This window comes from Panthera tigris, chromosome A2 (genome assembly GCF_018350195.1).
Source record: "Panthera tigris isolate Pti1 chromosome A2, P.tigris_Pti1_mat1.1, whole genome shotgun sequence".
NCBI classification, from domain to species: Eukaryota; Metazoa; Chordata; class Mammalia; order Carnivora; family Felidae; genus Panthera; species Panthera tigris.
This window is the reverse complement of record NC_056661.1, coordinates 137,479,264-137,500,242: the sequence shown is the minus strand read 5'-3', so window position 1 is coordinate 137,500,242 and position 20,979 is coordinate 137,479,264. Positions and strand designations below refer to the sequence as shown.

At 37.4% G+C, this 20,979-nt stretch overlaps 1 protein-coding gene across 4 annotated transcripts in view; it reads right to left on the bottom strand.

Annotated features, from left to right (window-relative positions):
• Positions 1-20,979, bottom strand: part of CPED1 (cadherin like and PC-esterase domain containing 1) — a 268,756-nt gene that overhangs the window by 106,907 nt on the left and 140,870 nt on the right. For all 4 annotated transcript variants that reach the window (XM_015540679.2, XM_007089175.3, XM_042970757.1 and 1 more), the window contains one exon: positions 20,018-20,186. In XM_015540679.2, coding sequence (XP_015396165.2) covers positions 20,018-20,186 — 169 coding nt within the window. The remainder of the gene's footprint in view (positions 1-20,017; positions 20,187-20,979) is intronic.

Here is a 20,979-nt window from a genome sequence, read left to right as displayed (position 1 = left end):
TGGGCTCTGTGCTGACAGCTCAGAGCGTGGAGCCTGCTTCAGATTTTGTGTCTTCCACTCTCTGCTCCTCCCCAGCTCACACTCTGTCTCTCTCTCTCTCTCTCTCTTTCTTTAAAATAAATAAACATTAAAAAATCTTTTTAATAAAAAAAAATTTATTTTATTTTATTTAATAAAAAGAAAAGCATTTTGAAAAATGTGGTCTTCTGGTGGAATGCATTAATGGTTTAAAAAAATATCACTCACTCAAGGAGGACCTATTGGTAAGGGTAGTAGGTAAACTGTGTTTACTCAATGAGCATTCTAAAGTGACAAAGTCAGATACACTCAACTGATTTAATAAGAAGGATGTTGATTTGTGAAAATAGCTACATACATTAGGGTGTTTCTAAAACCTTGGATGACTCTGTATAGCGTGGAGTTTATAAAAGCCACAAGTACATGAAATCATAGTTTGGTTTGATTCTGAAGAGACCATGTAGACGTTTAACAAACAAATGAAATACAAATGATTTTAGTGAAAGCCAGAATCAAAAGAAATGTTGGGCTTTATAAATCCCAATCTTAAAATATTTTAAGACTTTTTCTGAATTGTAAAAATTTTATTTCCTCCCAAACCACATACTATAAAAGGAGAAACAGAAAGAAAAAACAATTTAGAAACCTTAGACTCAGTGGCGGTTAATCATACAGAGGACAGACGGAGGCAGTGGATGTATTATAAACTCCGTGGTGAAGGCTCTCGAGATTGGGGACAGAAGAAAAGAGAAGGAAATTAAGAGTGTCGGGGAATGAATTTCTAAGAAAAGGACTTTTTAATGACGTACAGATTGGTCAAATGATTGCTAAACATATCATCACTCTTTCACGACTGAGGAGTAGGAGGAACAGGATAAAATTATTGGAATATATTCACACAGTAATGGGTCATCACACATGAAATCTGGTCCATTAAGGAGCACAGCCTGTATTTTCATTACTGAACAATTTAGAAGTTTCAAATTTTTAAAATTTTAACATTTTGCTTTTAGAAATCGATTTTACCAAAACAGACAAAATCAACAGAACAAAATAAGAAACAACACTGGATCCTCAAATAAAGTCTTATCCAAAATATACTACTCTTTATGATATGTCTTTTATCTGGTATTTGGAGAAGTTTTCTTTTTTGTTTTGTTTTGTTCCATTTTGTTTTCACAGGTCTGAATTATGTTTAACATGGGCAAATAAAACTAAAATACATAATAACTGATATTATCAAAATAATAATATTTTTAATGTTTGTTTATTTTTGACAGAGAGAGAGACAGAGAGTGAGCAGTCAAGGGGCAGAGAGGCAGGGAGGCGATCTGAAGTAGGTTCCAGGCTCTGAGCTGTCAACACAGAGCCCAACATGGAGCTTGAACTCAGGAACTGTGAGATCATGATCTGAGCCAAAGTTGGACCCTTACCGACTGATCCACCCAGGCACCCCTAAAATAATTATTGAAATATTCAGTCTGATATAATATGTTACATGCACAAAACATGAATGCCTTTCACAATACTGGATAATTCAAGAAAAAATACAGAAATGCATCTTTGTTGTTCAGAATCACTTACAGGAAAGGTTAGTAAGTATTAAGAAAAGGAATAAAAACACATTTGTGCCATAGAGAATACAGAATGATCAATATAGGATTGAAAATCAGAAGAAAGAAAGAAGGAAGGAAGGAAGGAAGGAAGGAAGGAAGGGAGGAAGGAAAGAAGAAAGAAAATCACGCTATGGGAAGCACCATAGAAAGGATTTATTTTGTTTCCTGGGAAATTATCTCCCTGGTGACATTACCTAGAAATCTGTTTTTTTCTCACACAGCAATAGAGTTTTTTGAAAAGTAAAGAAACAAGCTTTCCTATCATGCAAATACATGGACTACAGAACTGTGTTGGAAAGTGTGCACCTGGGCTACATAATCCTCAAAGCAGATACTACTGAGAAAGAAAAGGCATAAACTCAGGGATGGTAACAAGTGATGGTTCTCAAAGTGCGGACCAGAAGCGGGGGATTCGCATCACCAGGAAACTGGTTAGACATGCAAATTCCCGGCCCACCTCAGGTCCTCCTGAGTCAGCAAGGGGCTGGAGCCAGCAACCTGTGCTTTCACAAGGCTTCCAGGACATTTCAACATACATTCAAGTTTGAGAATCACTAGTGTAAAGAAAAGTAGTGACAGGGGAGGAGTGAAAGTGAAGTGAAGGTGGCTGAGGGTAGCAAGGGCAGTGAGCCCTGGAAAAATGGGAGAGGGTATCAAAAGCCCCTACAATGTGCACAAGCAATCAGTGACACATAAAGAAACTCAGATCTAGGTCAAAGTGACCTAAAGAGGTGTAATAGACTGGACAGGAGTTGGATGGCAAGCTGTGGGTCTAATCCTGCAGATCTGCTTTGTCTCACAGCTCCTTTAAACCCTGGACCGTGTAGCCAGAAGTAGGGCAGGCCATATGTCATGTGGAAGAGGGAGGGATCACAGGGTTTTATGCCCTTCAGATCAGACTTGTAATGTCCTGAACTTTTGCTCTTCGGTATTTGTAAAGACACCAACAGTGAAAGTAAGAGCACAGCATTTAGCAGTAACACAGACTGGGATATCCTTGTAATTTTTCATTTATTTAAAATGTATAGACTAGTAAGGTTTTAAAAAGTCATTTGGTCCACCCAAGCTTGTGGTGCCTGAGTTCTTTCTTTAATTTTGCCACCAAGTGGTCAATGGGTCTATGCTTTGGACACTTTAAAGGGAAATGTATTGCCTTTGGAGGGGGCCATTTTAATTTTGTCTTTGGAGAGTTATAGGTAGAACACACTTATATTGAATTGGTAGCTGTCTTCCTATTGTGAGGTTCAATAAAATACAAGAATTGGAGACATTTGTCATTTTTTTCACCACTTATTACTCAATGTTTTCTTGATTATCGGGAATCTTCTACAATGAAAAGCAGATACTCCTGTTCCATCTATTTGACAAACTGAACATGGACATATGACCTAAATTGTCCAACTGCGTATCCCACCCCAAGACTTTGATTTTGGAGCAAATGATATAAATAAGAAGGGACAGTTTTGAATTCATTTATTGGAAGGAAGCAGTGGCAGAAGCAGCAGCCTGTAGCTTCTGGAAGAGGGAGTGTCTGGAACAGAGAGTGTGTCCAGAGGCAGCAGGAGGAATGGGGCCAGGAGTGGCATCCAGACCAGATGTTTCTCATGGTGTGATATTGTCTGTGGCTTCTTCAACTTCCTTTGATTCCTATTTTCTGGTTCTTTAGTCTTCCCTCAATAGCTCAATTCTGTAAGTTACCAGATATGTTTTGAGTAAGTCCATTTCCTGCTTAGGTTAGCCAGAGTTGATTTCAATTTCTTGCACTCAAGATCCTTGACTAATGGATGGAAGATTGTAGGAAGTTGCGAGGGGGGAAGAAATAATGAATTTGACATTAAATATGTTGAATGTGACAGAGAATTATCTAAGTAAAAGTGGTTCATATATAACTAGAGAAGTGGATGGAATCCATGATGAGGATTCAGACTGGAGGTAGGCATTTCGTAGCCATCTTAGATTTAAAGTCCTAGGACCTGGAAGAAGTATTCACAGAAGAAGATGAACCTTATTTGGAATCTGTTCTTTGCTTCCTAGCATCCATCTTCTCTGGAAAGACTATTCCTAATTTCTTTTGGTGATTGATTCTTGTCCATAGCTAGCTATGAGCTTTGGAAGATTGACCTCTTACCAGCTGTAGAGATAGACTGGCTTAATTCAATAAAAAGTAAATAATAGGGCAGAAAATCTGATCAGAGATGAGATTTGTGCAGATTTTTCAAGAACTCCTAGGAATGTGATCTGAGGATATAAAGTCTAGTATGGCCACAGCCAAGTGCAGACATGGAAGAGGACCCACACTGCCCAAAGGCTCCCAGGTGGAGTCTGAGAGAAAAGCAACAACTAGAATGCACAGCAGTGAGATGGAGAGGAAACAAAGGGCATCATTTAAGTACTAAATCAAACTCCAACTAAAGCCAAAAAAAAATCTCAAGTTTTCAGTTACACCAGCTAGCAAATCCCCTTTATTTTAAAATCCACATCAAGTTGGGTTTTTAACACAAGTAATATAAATTGTTCTAACCATTTAACCTTTCTTCTCAGCTTTCATCCTTCCGACCTCCCTCACCAATTAAGTTTATCGTTTATAATATGACTGAATTGGGTGACATCACAATACACACAAACTAATGGACTGTGAGTTGAATCTGATCACAAAAATTTTATTTATTTGTTTGGCTGACAGAAGGTTGGTTCCTTTTTAAAAATTATTACCAGTGTATAAAATTTGGGAGGTATCCCATTAAAATCCATACATTTGATGGCTTTTGAAGACTCAGAAGATCTGACGCTACTAAGCCAGAATTCCAAAAAGGCAACAATCATCTTGAGCTGCACGGCTACTCCTCACTTTTAACAAGGCATATGTCTTCCATTTGCCACAGTCCATGCCACTTCCTATTGCCTCACTTTTGGCCTAATTCTATCAGATATTTTACCCACCTCTGGAAGGATTTGTGTTTGCAACCCAAATAAGTGGTCAGTGAGGTCTGTCCCAGGTCTCTGAAATTATTTCATTTAAGTAAAAAGCAAACAAAGGAATGTAAACAAAATGCAGTGAAACTGCTAATCTTGGAAAAAGAACTAACAGACACTTGGAATCCTAATCATACTCTGCATATTAGGCTTACTGGAATTTATTGGGGGGCAGAACATGATTTGATTATGAAAGATACCCAAAGCTCTGATAACAGGCATTTTACTTTATGGTTAAGCAGGTTTCCTCATTTGTCATCTGGGGTAAAAGTAACTTAGTAGTTTAAGAGTGGCTTATTGCATAAGAATTAAAACCATGAGCTTTAAAACCAGATAGACATGAATTTAAGTCCCAGGTCCTCCCCTGTTTGCTGTGATGATAGTGTCTATTATTTATGGTTATCATGTACATTAAGTGATAAGATGTGCCAAGAACAGTATGTGGCATATGGGCATTTATTATGATAGACCACTCTACGGCACGAGCTTATTCCAATCACGCATAATAGCTCTGAGTGAAGAGCCTCAACTTGGAAGTTACAAATAAGTAGTAATTTTATTTTTTGCATTAACTACTACTCTCACACTCCATTGACTGAACTACCCTTTTTCTTAATGGGCCTGACTCCCTTAATGATATTAAAGCCCTATATCATTACACTTTAGTTATTGCCAGTTATAAAAAGTCTCATTTTCATTATAAAGACTTGGGTTTATTCACTAAAATTTTAATTTCATATTGGATCCACAGCTTTCCTCAGGAAAGTGATTTGTAGCCTCTACAGTTTATGACGTGTAGAGAGAGTGATAGATTTATTTCTAAGATTGCTCTTACAATTCCCATCCTCTGGCGTATATACATTTCCTCTACTTATTCAAACACTACTCTAGGGGCACCCGGGTGGCTCAGTCGGTTAAGTATCCCACTTTGGCTCAGGTCATGATCTCATGGTTCGTGAGTTCAAGCCCAGAGTCGGGCTCTGTGCTGACAGCTTAGAGCCTGGAGCTGCTTCAGATTCTGTGTCTCCTCTCTCTCTGCCCCTCCTCCACTCACGCTCTGTCTCTCTCTCAAAAATAAACATTAAAAATGTTTTTAAAAAACGTTAAACAAACACTACTCTAGGTGTTACTATGGAGGGATTTTGCAGATGTCATTAATGTCCAAAATCAGTTGACCTTAAATTAGGGAAATTAAATGCAGGTCTAGGAAAGACAGAGAGACAAAACCTGAGAGTGATTCAAGGTGTGGGAGATTCTTCCATTGCTGGCTCAGGAGACAGAAGGAACCACATGGCAAGGAATGTGTGCAGCCTCTGGGGGCAGAGAGCAGCCCTTGGCTGACCCTTAGCAAGGAAATGGAAACATCAGTCCTACAGCCACAAGGAACTGCATTCTGTGACAGTCTGAATGAGCTTGGAAACCTATGCTTCCCCAGAGCCCCCAGATAGAAATTCAGCCTGACCAATCCCTTGATTTCATCTTTGAGCCCCTGTGCAGAGAACCAAGTCATACTCTCCCTGGCATTCTGAATTACCAAACTGTGAACTAGCTAATGGGTATTGTTTTAAGCTGCTAAATCTGTGCTAATTCATCATACAGCAATAGAAACCTAATATTGGAAAGTTGGAGGTAGTGGGTGGGCCCTACTCTCTCACAGTCTCCCTAAACTCACGCCTCTTGATTTGTGATAGGACGAAGGAGAGGGGAAAAGAGATCTCCTTTTCAGTGGTCATCACTGTTGATCTAGCTCATTGTTTACCTTTGATGTAGATGGGGGTCTCCTCAAATAAGCCCTGATGATGAAGGAGCTGTCTGGAGACTCGAGGGTCTCAGCTACCTTTTCCAGTGTATCCTGACATACTTATAGTCTCAGGAACATTTTTTGCCCCATGCTGGGTCCCTACTAGGCCTTCTGAACCTAGTTTCTTCGACATTTTATTGTTTGGATTCTAGAGGCTCTGGCCTTCACCAATGGCAGTATCTCAGAGAGATTCTCTCCCTCTCTGGTAGTAGAAGGCCATTCTACAAGCCCTGCAAACTAAGCAGACATCCAAACAGGTAATCAAGCATCTTTCTCTCCTTCTTAAAGTCATGTCCAAATGTCACAGGTGATTATCTCAGAGAGAGAAACTGGGGACTCCTCTTCCTTCACCCCTTGGGAGCAGAGGGAAGGAGGTAGCCTTTCCTCACAAGGAATACAAGCTCCAAAGGTCAGCTCTTCTCTCTCAGTGCCCTCATACCTCTCTTGCTGCTGAGTTTGTGAAAGTCTGAGGCTAACAAGGAGGCTTTCTTTCTACTAAAACATGAAGAATTTAGATACTGAATTATTTGGTAAACTTCAGGACAGGAATGATGCCATCATTATACAATGATGCTGCCAATGTAACGAGGCTTTTTAACATTTTTGAAAGAGTCTTATTCATATGATCTAGAGCATAATAGCTTTAAAAATAGAACATATATTTAATTTTGTATCTAGCTTGGAAGTGTCACTTAATTTTGTAAATATTAATTAAGAATCTTCTAGGCATTGTGCTAAGAGAAGTGATCAAAGATCTACGTTTTGGCCTGGAGAAACTGTGTGTGCGTGCGTGTGTGTGTGTGTGTGTGCGTGTGTGTGTGTGTGTGTGTGTGTGTGAGAGAGAGAGAGAGAGAGAGAGAGAGAGAGAGGCAAAGAGGTAGCAGAGAGACAGAGAGTAAGCCCTAGGACAACTATAGTGTCATAATAAATATATCCACAATGATTTCACTATTTTGAACAATACTGTGCCAATGGATAGAGGAATCCACTCTATTTAAAATAGGATTTGGGGTGCTTGGGTGGCTCAGTTGGTTGAACGCCAGACTCTTGATTTTGCCTCCCAGGATCGTGGGGTTGAGCATGGAGCCTGCTTAAGATTCACTCACTCTCTCTCTCTCTCTCTCTCTCTCTCTCTCTTTCCCTTCGCACCCTCTCAAATGAAAATAAATAAATAAATAAATAAATAAATAAATAAATAAAGGATTTGAATGATGCTGTGAGTGCTTCTTCTGGTAAAAAATAAAAATAAGAAGTAGTTTTATGTAAAAATATATTTAAGCTTAAACATTTTAAGATTTAAACATGGATGTTACTTCAGATGTTTCCTTGGCATAATGAATCCATGTACTTTGTTTTTGAAAAAGCAAAATACAACAAAACAAAAAGTGAAAAACACACACAAACTTTTGATCAAGTCAGAGGCCTCTCTGATCTCTCAAGAAGCGGGATCTCGCTGAAAAGAGATCATCACTCTCTACTCTTGGATCTTTGGGGCAGTTTTGAAGAATCTTTTACAAATTAGAAAGATGAATTGCAGCAATGTCTTTTCCTCTATTTTTAATGTGAAATTTAAACTTTATAGCATTTGTTATTATACCCAATAAAAAGTGAAATCTTTATTCTGTGCATCTGCAAAAGCAACTTTTGAAGTAGGATATGTCTATCAACATACTTATTAGAAGCATTTTTCCCCCCTACAGTTTTGGAGAGTCTGAAAATCAGAGCCAGTATGGTTTAGATATTCATAATTGTTTACACATGTCTCAATAACAAAATATATTTGGGGGGTTGGTGCTTTACTTTTAGGATTTGGGACAGCTGGAAATTATTATTATTATGGTTAAAAGTGTTCTTACTGGATAATGGTGTTAAAAAGAATATAATCTTTCAGACGCTTCCTCTTAACATGGAATGCATATTATTTCATTAAGTTGAGTTAAATATGGATTGGCTATTGTCTGGTCAGTTACACATGAAGGTGACTGAGGAAATAGATTCTCAGAAAAAGCATCGAATAAAAATGACTGTGGTTTATTATTATCAATATTATTATTGTTATACAGAGAAACCTTAGTACTCCTTCTAAGGGCTAGATAGCTAATATTGCACATATTGCAGTGACAGATTCTAATTAAATGTTTAAGAAATGGGACACCGTTTCCAATCATGATACATGTATCAAATACCTTGGAGATGTGTAAGAATTCTTTTGGTATTTGCTTATCCAGAAAAAAAATAGTGATTAGTAAGGGAATCTGTGGCTCCCAGAACCCAGAGTGTTTCTTGTAAAGAGCCAGACTATATTAAGAGCCAAGAGGAAGCCAGGTTCAAAGGAAATTCATCTAATATTTGTGCTCTGGTTATGAAAGGGGTGAGAGGCTGTTCATCAGCAGCATGTGGCCAGTTGGCAAGGAGGGCTGTGGGCCAGGCCGAGGGGTTAGCGTGATCACAGATGGACTTAGCATGGGAAAGAGGATGCCAGAGAGTCCTAGGCAGTGCATGCTATTTTGGGGGCTTTGCATGAATCATTTTTTTCATTCAGTGCCAGCACTGACGTAGACAAATGTATATGTTGATTGGCTATTGAAGATCTGCAGATTACCAAAGTAAGTCCCATCTTTGGAGACATCACTCAAAAAGGATTGTTTTTTAAATGACAATTTATAACTACCTCTAAATATAATGTCTTTTTTAATAAAAACTTTTTTACTTACAGTTTTTATATTTTGTTACATGAAGAGGATGCTACTAAGACTTAACAAATAGGGGTATGGAATAACTGACTACATATGCTGAAGAAGAAATAGAGATCTCTTTAGTCAAGCAGAGTGGTCAGCAAATTTGCAATTGATAGTTCATTTAATACATGTAGGAAGAGAAATTTTGCATTGGAGACTTAAGGATATGGAGCTGGCTCAACAACTCGGGAAACATGTCTAGGTCTGGATTCCAATAATTCTTTTACATGAGGTACAACGACTAACTGCCAGAAGGTTTGATAACCAGCCCATAGGTTTTCATCCTTACTCTGCCACTCACTGGCAATGAAACTTGGTAAATTATTAAGGATGGATGTTGGCAAGTTATTGAAGTTTATTCTTTTTTTTTTTAATTAAAAAAATTTTTTTTAACGTTTATTTATTTTTGAGACAGAGAGAGACAGAGCATGAACGGGGGAGGGTCACAGAGAGAGGGAGACACAGAATCTGAAACAGGCTCTAGGCTCTGAGCTGTCAGCACAGAGCCCGACGCGGGGCTCGAACCCACCGACCGCGAGATCGTGACCTGAGCTGAAGTCGGACGCTTAACCAACCAAGCCACCCAGGCGCCCCTGAAGTTTATTCTTATGCAGGATGAGGGGTTGGATATTTAAGATCTCCCCAACTCTGAAGTTTAGCGCAACGTTGAAATGCAAGATTCACGAATAACCTTAAAATGAATATACCTGCTGCCCACAGAGCTATTGGTCCATCCTTCCGCTAGAGACAGACCAGCTACTCATATTCTCCTCTACTAGAATCTTCCCCATTAATGGCCTGGGCCATGGAGCCCTTCATCCACACAAAATCCAGCATAATTGTCCCTGTCTTCAGGTCCCTTCTCGCTGTATTAAATATCATACATTAAGAGAATTTTTGGAGGTCCCCTGTAACCTAGCCTCACTTGTAAATTTGCTTCTAAAGAAAAAAAAATGACCAGTTCTAAACAATAACCTACAAATTAACTTTTGAGGCCAAAGTCTTTTGGAAACCATATACTTATTTCAGCAATCTAGTTTTGGACTGGAATATAGAGGCTAACAGCAGAGCTTATGAGTAGCAAAACCCATTGCTCGTAGGTTGCAAAGCTCTGGGACCAGGCTGCCTGGGTTCCAAAACGGGCTCTGCTACTTGTAATTGTGCCTGTGGGCATCTCTCCATCTGTGAAATCATCGGGCATTATCAAAGTATCTGTCTTGTCAGTGTTTTACATTGTGCTGAGAACAGAGCTAACGAATGTAAAGCAATTAGAATAGGACCTGGCACACAGTGAGGCCTAAAAAAATGTTAGATACTACGCATTTTAAATAATCTCAAAAGTGACAAATCTCTCATCTGTGAAGATGTATTAGCATTTGGAGCAAACTCTGATTTTAAACAAGTCAGGGAGAGTTTCGCAGTTTGGGTTGAAATTATGATGTGAATTTACATGATGGGACATATTTTCTCATTTAGATTATTATCAGGTGTGAATACGTTTATTGTCATTGGAAGTGATGGCTTTCAAAAGTGACAGTGCTTTTTAAAAAAAATTATACACACTAAAAAATTAAATCACATCAGAGTTATACCTTCCGTCTGATGACATTTAGGTATCCTACATCTTTGTCCTTGGCTGCTCATCATAAAAATGGCGCAGGAACACTGATCTTCTCACCTTTAAAGTAATCCACCAGATAATATCTGTGAAGGATGTCCCAGCATTTGGCAAAGAAATACTTCTCCTCTTTTTGTGAAGTAACTCTCTAGTTCTCGGTCTATGAGACTGCCAATATGATGGCATACAAAATTAGTTGTGCAACTATCAATTTTAAAACACGTTCAGGACAAATTTTACATTGAATTCTGGAAGTTTCATTTTATTATATTTATCATAAAATTTATTGTATAATTTAGCACAGGTGGTTGCTCTGCAAAGCCCTTCATGTTTTTATATCTTATTAAATCTAAACTTAAATATAAGGAATTTAAAAATCTCCAATTCAGTTTATTAGACCTCAGTTTTTTAAAAAGCCTATTTTAAACTTTCCTCTTATACCAACCTGAGGACATTTTATTTGTCTATTTGTGTTTGGCAAACTTGTATATTGAGCTCTGTCTGTAGCACCAGCATTATTCCAAATTCTAATTATATTAACTCAGTTTTTCCTTAAAACCACTCTATGGGATCAGTAGTATTATATCCCTACCTGACAGATGAGAAACTGGTCCAAGTTCTCCAACACGTAAGTGGTGAGCTGTGAATCAAATTCAGACAGCACAAATAATATTTTGATCAAAGTATTTAAGAGAAGTTACTCCACTTCAAAGAAAAATTTTCCCTTCCTTGGTGTTTCTTAAACCTTTGAAATCTGGGTCCTTTAACTTTATCAGTAATTTAACTTTAAAATAACCTATGAGGTCTGGAAAAATCATTCTCAAGCATTTGGGTCAGGGGAGGGGGTGGTTGGACGAGGTAAAAACCCAGGAATGTCAGTGAAAGTCTGCCCCACATTGCTGAAGAATGAGATCCTAAAGAGATGGGGGGCCACTGGGGTGGAGAGACCTGGTCTGCTTTGAAGAATGAGGTCATGTTCAATGTTTTAAACTCATTAGTCCTGCCTAAAAAAAGGATGTGGATGAAAAAGGAAAAAAAAAAGACAAATTAGCATCATTTTCCAAAGAAGTTAAATATGTCAGGCTGTAGAGTGTCCTAATTCTGCCTTCAGGGAACATATGTCAAACTAACTTGTAGTTCTGCAATCGGTGAAACTGTCTGCAAGGAATACCCCATCCCTCATTCTTGTTCCTACAACACATACCTACTGAAGGAAATGTTACAGTTGGTCAGACGCATGTAGAAATTTTGTTTGCATTACCTAATTAAGCCTTTGGGCCAACCTTTCTTTGAACAAAAAACAATTTGTTATAGCTTGATGAGAGAAAGCACATCAATGGCTTTGACTAATTAGGACAGTATAAAGAGTCCAAGTGACATATTATTAGTTTTCCCCATGTTTCCAGGACCACCATTACCTACAACTTATAACCACTTTCTGAGAGAAGAAGAGGGAGAAAGAGAATCTCAAGCAGGATCCATGCCCAGAGTGGAGCCCAACATGGGCCCCATCCCACGACGACCCTGAGATCATGACCCGAGCCGAAATCAAGAGTCAGACGCTTAGCCGACTGAGCCACCCTGGTGCCCTTAAGTTGTCTTATACGTAGCCAAACTCTGTTGTTTGATGGGGCCAATTTTTTTTTTTTTAATGTAAGTCATATTCCAGGCTTGGTTTGGTAGGGACAGAAGAGCCTATTAAATGCCTAATCCAGGACCCAAGCTCTCTCCCCTCTCTTGCCACCATCCTCACTATCTTGCTGTGTACCTTTGCTAGAGTTAGTTTGGACTTCAGAAATGGGGAAGAAATGGAGAAACAGATAAAAGCTCAAGGGGCCCTTTGGAGCAATGAAAGCCCACAAAGAAGTGGGTATTAGGATTCGGAGTTATCAAAAAAGAAACCCCATTTATCTGCTTCGCTTTTAGCCACAGCTTCCTTCAAAGTTTCAAATGTCACATTTGAAATCTGGTTACTCTAACAGAATATTTTATTTAAAGACCTGCCAGCGTTCTTTTCTGTTTCCCTGTGAAGTTTTGAAATCAGAAGACTAATTCGTTAACTTCAAACAAAAATGAGTGTACATATACAGAAGATTGTACTCAGAGAAACTTCTGGATGCTGAAGCCAAGAAGAACTCATTCTCTTCCACACTGTATTGGTGCGGCTGCACTAATGATAGTAGAAGTTTGTTTCTTCTTGCAAAGGAAGCAGATGTGACTTGGAGAATGAAACATGGAGAACAGATGTGCTGAGCAAAAGTTTTTATTTAAGTGGTAATTTATCTGACCATAAGTTATATTAACTCATGAGGTGAGTGTTTAACATAGCTCTTTTTCACCAACTCAGAAAGATAATTTATATAAGCACTCAAACAGATCATGAACTAAAGAACACAGCCCTCTCCATCTTCACTTGCTTTTTTAAAAAGCTGAATGCTAAATAAAAACTCCCAAGCCTAGGATGTATGTGAATGCTTACTGGCCACTGAGGGGGCTACTGCAGTAAAAATGTCTGGGTGTGTGCGAACGGCTCATAGAAATAACATTTCGCTCCCCTTGCTGCTACATAGGCTCTTGAAGAATCCTGGTAAAGGTGTTCTTAGTCCCTGCACAGAACCTAAAACACCTGCAAAGGGCTAAGTTTAAGTCAAGAGCATTTAACTTGAAAGAATGCCTACAGCCCGGGTCATTGATAAGGCTATGGATGCCTCTGCTATACATCTTTTAGAGTGAAGAAGGAAAGTGGGGCCAACTTCTCTCTTATGCATAATGGGAACCATGCCTACAGCACATAGTACTAATTTTAGGAGCCCAAGAAAATATTTTAATATCCTGTCTAATTAGAAGAAAAAACAACTCTTCAAAGTGTGCATGTATGTATTCATGTGAGTATACCAACACAGTTGAAAAATATAATTTTAAGTATTTTTTTCATGAAAGAAGGGGTCCATGAAGGCAAAGGTGCCTAGGACTCATGAACGTCTGGAATGAAACTGTGTGGATCGGCCCAGGTAACTCATTCTCCTTTCTACTTCCCAAACAGTTCTTCCTGTCCTGATTCCTTTCAAATTCCAGCATCCTTGCTATTATTGGCTTCTACTTCTTTCGCTATTCTCTTTCTTCTTCTTCTCCTTCTCTATATAACTGCAGGTAAGTCCTAGAGGTGCTTCTGAACAAAAAGAGTTTTCATGATGATGATGATGCTAGACACGATCATGATGAAGATGCTAATTCAATGCTGACTGAGTACTTAATCATGTACGAGGCTTGTGGTAAAACTTTGCATTTGTCATCTAGTTGAATACTTTGAACTATTCTATAAGATAGGTTCCATTGCTAGTTTTATTCTTAAAAATAAGGACACTGAGGTTTAGAGAGCTTATATGCTTTGCATTAGGAGATACAGCAAATTAGGCTAGTTAGAAGCAGAGGTGGGACTGAAACCCAGGCTTCCCTGATAGCAATTATGGTCATAAGCCTTGGGGTCCATGGCTTTTAACTTATGATTTTTTTAAAGTAGGCTCCATGCTCAGCACAGGGCTTGAACTCATGACCCTGAGATCAAGAGTCACATGCTCTACTGACTGAGCCAGCCAGGTGCCCCTATGGCTTTTAACCACTAGGTTAGGAAAATGGCCTGACATAATTTGCTAAGATGCAAAATTTGCTCTATAAAATAATTTTGATGGACAAAATGGACTTTCATCCTGTTCATAGCACAAGAGAAAACTCTGACATTTACAATGAAGACATTTTCTTCTACATGTGTGAGTACTAAATGTAGTATTTATTCACGGATTCAGGAACCTATTAATTTTCACTCATTAAATAAGGCAGAGAGCTATCATGACAAATCACTGAAGGTGGAAACTGACCCTTGAAGGGCCTGTTCTTAATACCTTTGAGACATATCGCCAAAATAGAAAACCCTTAAAATTAAATGTAAATATATAAATTAATTAATATAAATATAAATAAATACATAACTTTATAAATGAATATAAAAATATAAAATAGCCTAAGACTTAATTTTTCTCTTAGAAGGAGTGGGGTGAGGTAGATAATAAAAATCACTTATAGAATCTTCTCTGTTTGTGTGAGGTTTGTGTAAGTAAGAGTATGAAAGTAAGGTCCTTTCACACTGGTGAATGTATCATTGAAGTATTGTCAAATTGTCAGCTCCACAATACATTCTTCTCACTAGGATAAAGTTTATGTGGACAAAGGGCTTTTTAAGTGCTGCAAAAATGTATTGTGGATGTTTTAAATAGAAACAATAAAATAGTGAGTTGTGTCAAATAGTAAAAATGATTAACTGTTAACTGCTTTAATGTGTAATCAAGCATTATACATACACACACACACACACACACACACACACACACACATATATATATGTATATAAAAGCCTATGAATTGGAAAGCATTTTAGCAATTAGTAGAAATAATAGGAGTCTGACTAATTCCAATATGTAAAATATTAGACCTGATTTAAATACTGGGACCAATAAAGATAGACTGATACTGATACTAGGATATATATGGTGTCTGGTAAAATATTAGATGTTAGCTCTAAAATGTTTCCAATAGATACTCTATGGAAGGGAAGATTCTGATTCCATAACATTTCTCATCAAAATAGAGATTATGAAGACCTCAGAATTTTGCAGTGATTCTAGAACATCATAAAAATTATCATTGTACATAACCATGAAAACAAATTTTAGCTAACTAAATTTTTAACAGGTTACATTCTGGCCGAATGAGTTTCCTAAAGAGGTTAATTAGATTATAAGTATAATAAAAGTTTCAGATTCTACATTCCAGAGTAATGATTAAGGGGATCAGTTTGAAGTCTGTCAGACCTGTATTCAAACACCACCTTTGCTACTAATTACATATGTTTTATTTATTTGTTTAAACTTTTTTTTAATGTTTATTTTTGAGAGACAGAGCGTGAGTAGGGGAGGGGCAGAGAGAGAGAGAGAGAGAGAGAGAGAGTCTGAAGCAGGCTTCAGGCTTTCAGCACAGAGCCCTACGTGGGGCTTGAACTCACAAGCCATGAGATCATGACTTGAGCCGAAGTCAGATGCTTAACCAACTGAGCCACCCATGTACCCTGTATGTTTTAAAGTCTTATGTTCTCCATCTGTCAAAGGCTGGGGCAATTGTCACCTGCATTTAAGGTTGTGGAAAACATTAAATAACATAAAAAGGTAAAGTGCTTAGCATCGTGTCTGGCATATAATAAAAGTTCTATAAATATTGCATTGTCCCTACCTCTGCTGCTATTGTATCTCCTACAGTACATGACATATTTGTAAGAACAAAGAGCATAGCAGAAACATTATTAAACAGTTGCTAGTTGGGAGTCTTTTACTACAACACAGGCTCTATTGTTGGAAAACTGAACCACTTTTTTCTGGTGTCCTGGGGTAGGCAAGGTAACTAAAAATCACTAAAATGAGTATTTAATAGGTATTACAACTTTGGAAATGAACAAAGGCATTTTAAGTAGTCACTGATAAATGCTCTTCTATTCTTTTATTATGGGTATTTGCTAAAATATTAGACAATTATTGCATGAGCTGTTTTGTAACCTTTGTGTCGAGAATAAGTGCAAATATAGATGGGAAAATTATAAAGTATTTCCAAATGCTGTAACTGGAGTCATTTACACATCATTTAATAGTTCAGCATATAGATCACTAATTAATTTTTTCAATAAGGCAGCAAATGTCAGTTTTAAATCTATAGCTAAATACTGGACAAATCCTTTTCAAGCTGAAATTTTTTCTTTCGTTGGTATTTTCCCTTTATTAATTGTAATTTATTTTAAAATGAAAGCTGTTTCTAACAAATGGATCCTTGAAATGTAGTCTCCTACACTTCTGCTCTATGGCCTTTCTGTAGATTTTATTTATGGCTCTATTCTGGCACAACACTTTGGGGGCAAAATGTGTATGAGCCCATAGATCATTTATACAAATCAATTTCTGTGGATGCTGTATTGTTATCCATGTCAAAAATTTTTGATTTGGAAAGAGATATTAAAAGAAATATTTCCCCATATGTGTTTTAATTTCCTTAGAACATAAATATATTTTATTAATTCCAAAGCATGACATATTCCAGCCATAATAACAGTTTATTACTTTCTAAATCCTTCTTCCTAACAGCAAAACATTATGCTATTTATGGGTAAATCAAAATGAAATAACAGTCTAGGTATGTTATATGACTTTTTTATGTTTCATTAAGAATCATGTTTTCTGTAATTGAATGCATATTTCTGATTATAATTACATTAGGCAGGAAAGATGGCAAATTAATGAGAAGAATAAAGAGCTGTCACAGTATTACCGACTACAGAAATAATTAAAAATACAAGGATGAAAAAAGATAAGAGTGAGTCTTCAACATTCAACGTTGAAGGATTACCTCTAACCTATTCATACTTGGAGTAAATCCACTACAGATTTACTAGATTTATAAGTGGAAAGTAGAAAAGTAGGCCTGTTATTGGTATATATCAGTGGTTCTCAACTGGGGTCAATTTTGTCCCCTAGGGGACATTTGGCAATGTCTGGAGACATTTTTGGTTGTCACAGCTTAGAGAGGGTATGCTTCCGAAATGTAATGGATAGAGGCCAGGGATGCTGCTAAACATTCTACCGTGCTCAAGATAGCTCCCCAAAATGAAACATTACCTGGCCACAATATTGGCAAGGTTGAAAAACTTCAGACCAAATCTAGTTGTTTTCCATCAGTTATGTAAATTAGCCCTTTCTCCTTCACTGGTAATAACTAAACTATGAGTTGCCTCTATGGCAACCATATACAAATTCCAACTGGCAATATAATTAGAAATAGACACTAAACTCAAGCAGTTAATTATGGCCAAGCAGGTATTTAACAGTATTTGATCATATAAATGATTTAAAATGTCTATTAACAAATTAATTAAATTATCTTATTATTCACCAAAATGTCAAAGTGATTGATTTTTTAATTGACTAGTATGCCTTCTATTTGCCTTCTCCTCACTGTTAGTCTTTTGGTGAAAAGCTAAAATGAATAGTCAATATCCAGAAGGTGAGAGAGTGTTAGAAGGAGAAATTAGGAGGCTTGATTAACCACAAACTGGATACTCTTTTTTGGATATTTTAAGGTAGATCACCTCTTATGCTTGTTTAAAATTTAATAATGGCACCCATTAGGACAAAATCTAATTTGAAATATAAAGAAGAAATGTAATTTTTCCCCTTAACCAACAAAATATAATTGAAGTTTAGCTCATTTCCTTTCTTTTGGTACCTGTAAGCTTTAGGGATTCAAACACAATGGTCTACCATTTAATATGCAATAGTTTGGACTCTAGACTTCAACATGAGAATATAGAGAAGGCACTATGGTTCTTGATAAAAAAGAAAAAGAACAATTTAGAATAACAAAAGTTCATGAGTCTCATAATGTATATGTGTTTATTAATTTGGAAACTCTGGAATAGCTGAGAATTAATAGGAGTTCAGAAACCGTTTCCCTTACTTTTTGTATTCTGAACATCATTATGGTGTCATTTTGCAGTGAAAGCTCAAGACTCTAATGAGATTAAGCATAAAGTAGAAATAAGGGAAAGGTCTCTGGATTAGAACTATCACTGGAGCCTAGGGTGAGAAAATCTTACCTCTGCCATTGACTTCTCCAAGTTCCTGAGGCCACACATGCCTCAATAAATGTCTAAATCAATCCTTATTATTCATTCATTATCTCTTTAGTCGTTTGACAGTTTGTAAAAGGAAGGCTAAAAAAACACTAGTGCTTATTAGACACTTTTCCATGTTATAAAATATAGTACTGCTATGGGACCACACATAAACTTTAAATTAAAACCTTCTGGAAAGGATTCTTATAAATGACTAAAATACTTTTCTGCAATCATCTGTAGGATACATCCCACAAGAATTTTCTAATATTTTTCTTCCTATCATAGTAACAAATACCTAATATAATCCATTGTCTAAGGAAGCTGCATGGTAATTAACTTATTTTTGATGAATATAATATTTGAAAAGAGATGCATGTCTTGGAAGATAATACATACTTCCCCACTAATGCTTCACTCTTAGAAGTATAACTTACATTCAGCATACGTAATTTATGTATAGCAAGATACATTTAGATATACTTTATATACAACAAATTGCACCGATCTTAAGTTCATAGTTAGATTTTCTATTTATTTATGTACCACCTGGTTATATATGTGACCACCATCTAGATTTGGAAGCATGTTTGGGGACGAGTGGGCAGGCCAGATGAGCGGAAGCATAAAATACACTCTGACAAAGAATGGGTAGAGGGGGAGAGAACACTTATCTGGCCACTACATTTAAGGCAACATGGTACTCATCCTACTCACTGAGTCAAGGTCAGCTACTTCTCTCCTTTGTTAATCCTCTGTGCTTCAGTGGACCCAACAGGCTGTCAGTCATTGAGACACGACATATTTGCAATTATACTTTCTAAGTGAATTAGGAGATCTGATAAGAGTATCAATTACTACTTCTCCGGAAGGATCTCCAGTGAGGGTATATGATGCGAGGAAATGTGGTAGGTTATACCTAGAATCCTAACAAAATGAAGAAACAGAGGAAAGAACCACCAAAATAGATAAAGTCTCTGGATAGAAGTCACCTTCCAACATCAACAGGGCTACATAACGGTATGTGCTGCTCACAAGAGAAACTACGGCCTTTAGGAATGATTAAGGTGGAGGACGTGCAGGAAAAATATATATACTCAAGCAAACTTAATTTCATTCATCTGGTATCCCTTCCATAAAATAGCTTCACAAATTTTCCTCTAATTCTTTAAAATATACTCCACTGAATCTAGTTTAAAATTTCAGAGTAGGTTCAGGTACAAATCCAAGAAACACAGCACAATTTAAAATGGAAATGTAAAAGCAATTTTATAACTAAGTGTGAGCACTCAGACATTTTTTTTCAATATTAACCACAACGAGTCCACTGAACACAGTACGTGTAGGGAGGAGCCACCACACTAGAAAGAAAACCACTGGCAGCAAGGTATCTTAAATACCTGGCTGGGGCCCTTTCTCTTTTAAAATGAGACCAGTTTGGATTTGAAAAGCATACATTTTTTCCTAACAATTTTCACTTGGCATTTTGCACCTGGGTTAACAGATCACTCCCAATTCAACCCAAGTGCAAATGTAGAATTCACTTACCTGCACAAACCCGCATGCTGAGAAGTCCTCAAACAAGGGCAGACTTGGACGATCTTCTCTGTAGATGGTGAGCTTGTACGTGATCAGGGTCTCACCCTGTGCTGGAGACTCATCTGCCACAAACATTGAGATTTTGTTCATTCCCAAGCCCAGAGGGTAGTTGGCAAAGCTGGAGAGAGACAGAGAGAGAGAGAGAGAGTAACATTTATTCAGCCCAAATGGATTTATATATCAATATTCATTACATGCCTAGTTTGCATACAAAAGTAGATAAGGTCTATACAACTTCATAAGAAACTTAAAATATGAAAAAGTTTTCATTATGTTTCATAGTACTTTGGTATGCCAACAGTTATCTTGTAGAGCAATTCAGGTCCTCTGTCAACTACAGAGAAGGAAACTCATATTTATTAACCACTTCTCAGGGTCATACATTTTCTGATTTAATACTCAAAACAACTCTATGCCCAAAGTCCCATGGTAGGGTCCGGGCTGGAACCCAGGATGGTCTGACTTGAATCCTCTTTTCTTGCTACTGGACTCTCTTAGCTCCCAGGATGCCAAGTGTATTTCTTTCCCTACAGCACGGGAACATGAGTATCTTCCTTGCCTTGGACATGGCATGTAACAAAGTTCTACCTGCTGTTCAAAATTGTAAACAAAAGAGTCAGTGACTCTCAAAAGGGTCAATAGAAAAAAATTCCATGAGACTGGGAAAGTTAGTGTTAGCATGTTCATAAATTGTCATGAAAATGTTTATTCAATCCCTGAATATTCAAAATCTTGAGGAGTTGGGTTAGGGTAGAAGGAAGCTACCCTTGATGAGTCTCTTTAATATTTCACATAACAAGATCCTCCCTTGCTCAACATTGTTACAAAGATTAGGTACAAATATTGCTAAAAGATCAGTAGAGCACTGATGTGTTCTTTTTAACCACATGACACCTGAAAGGTAAAGGATT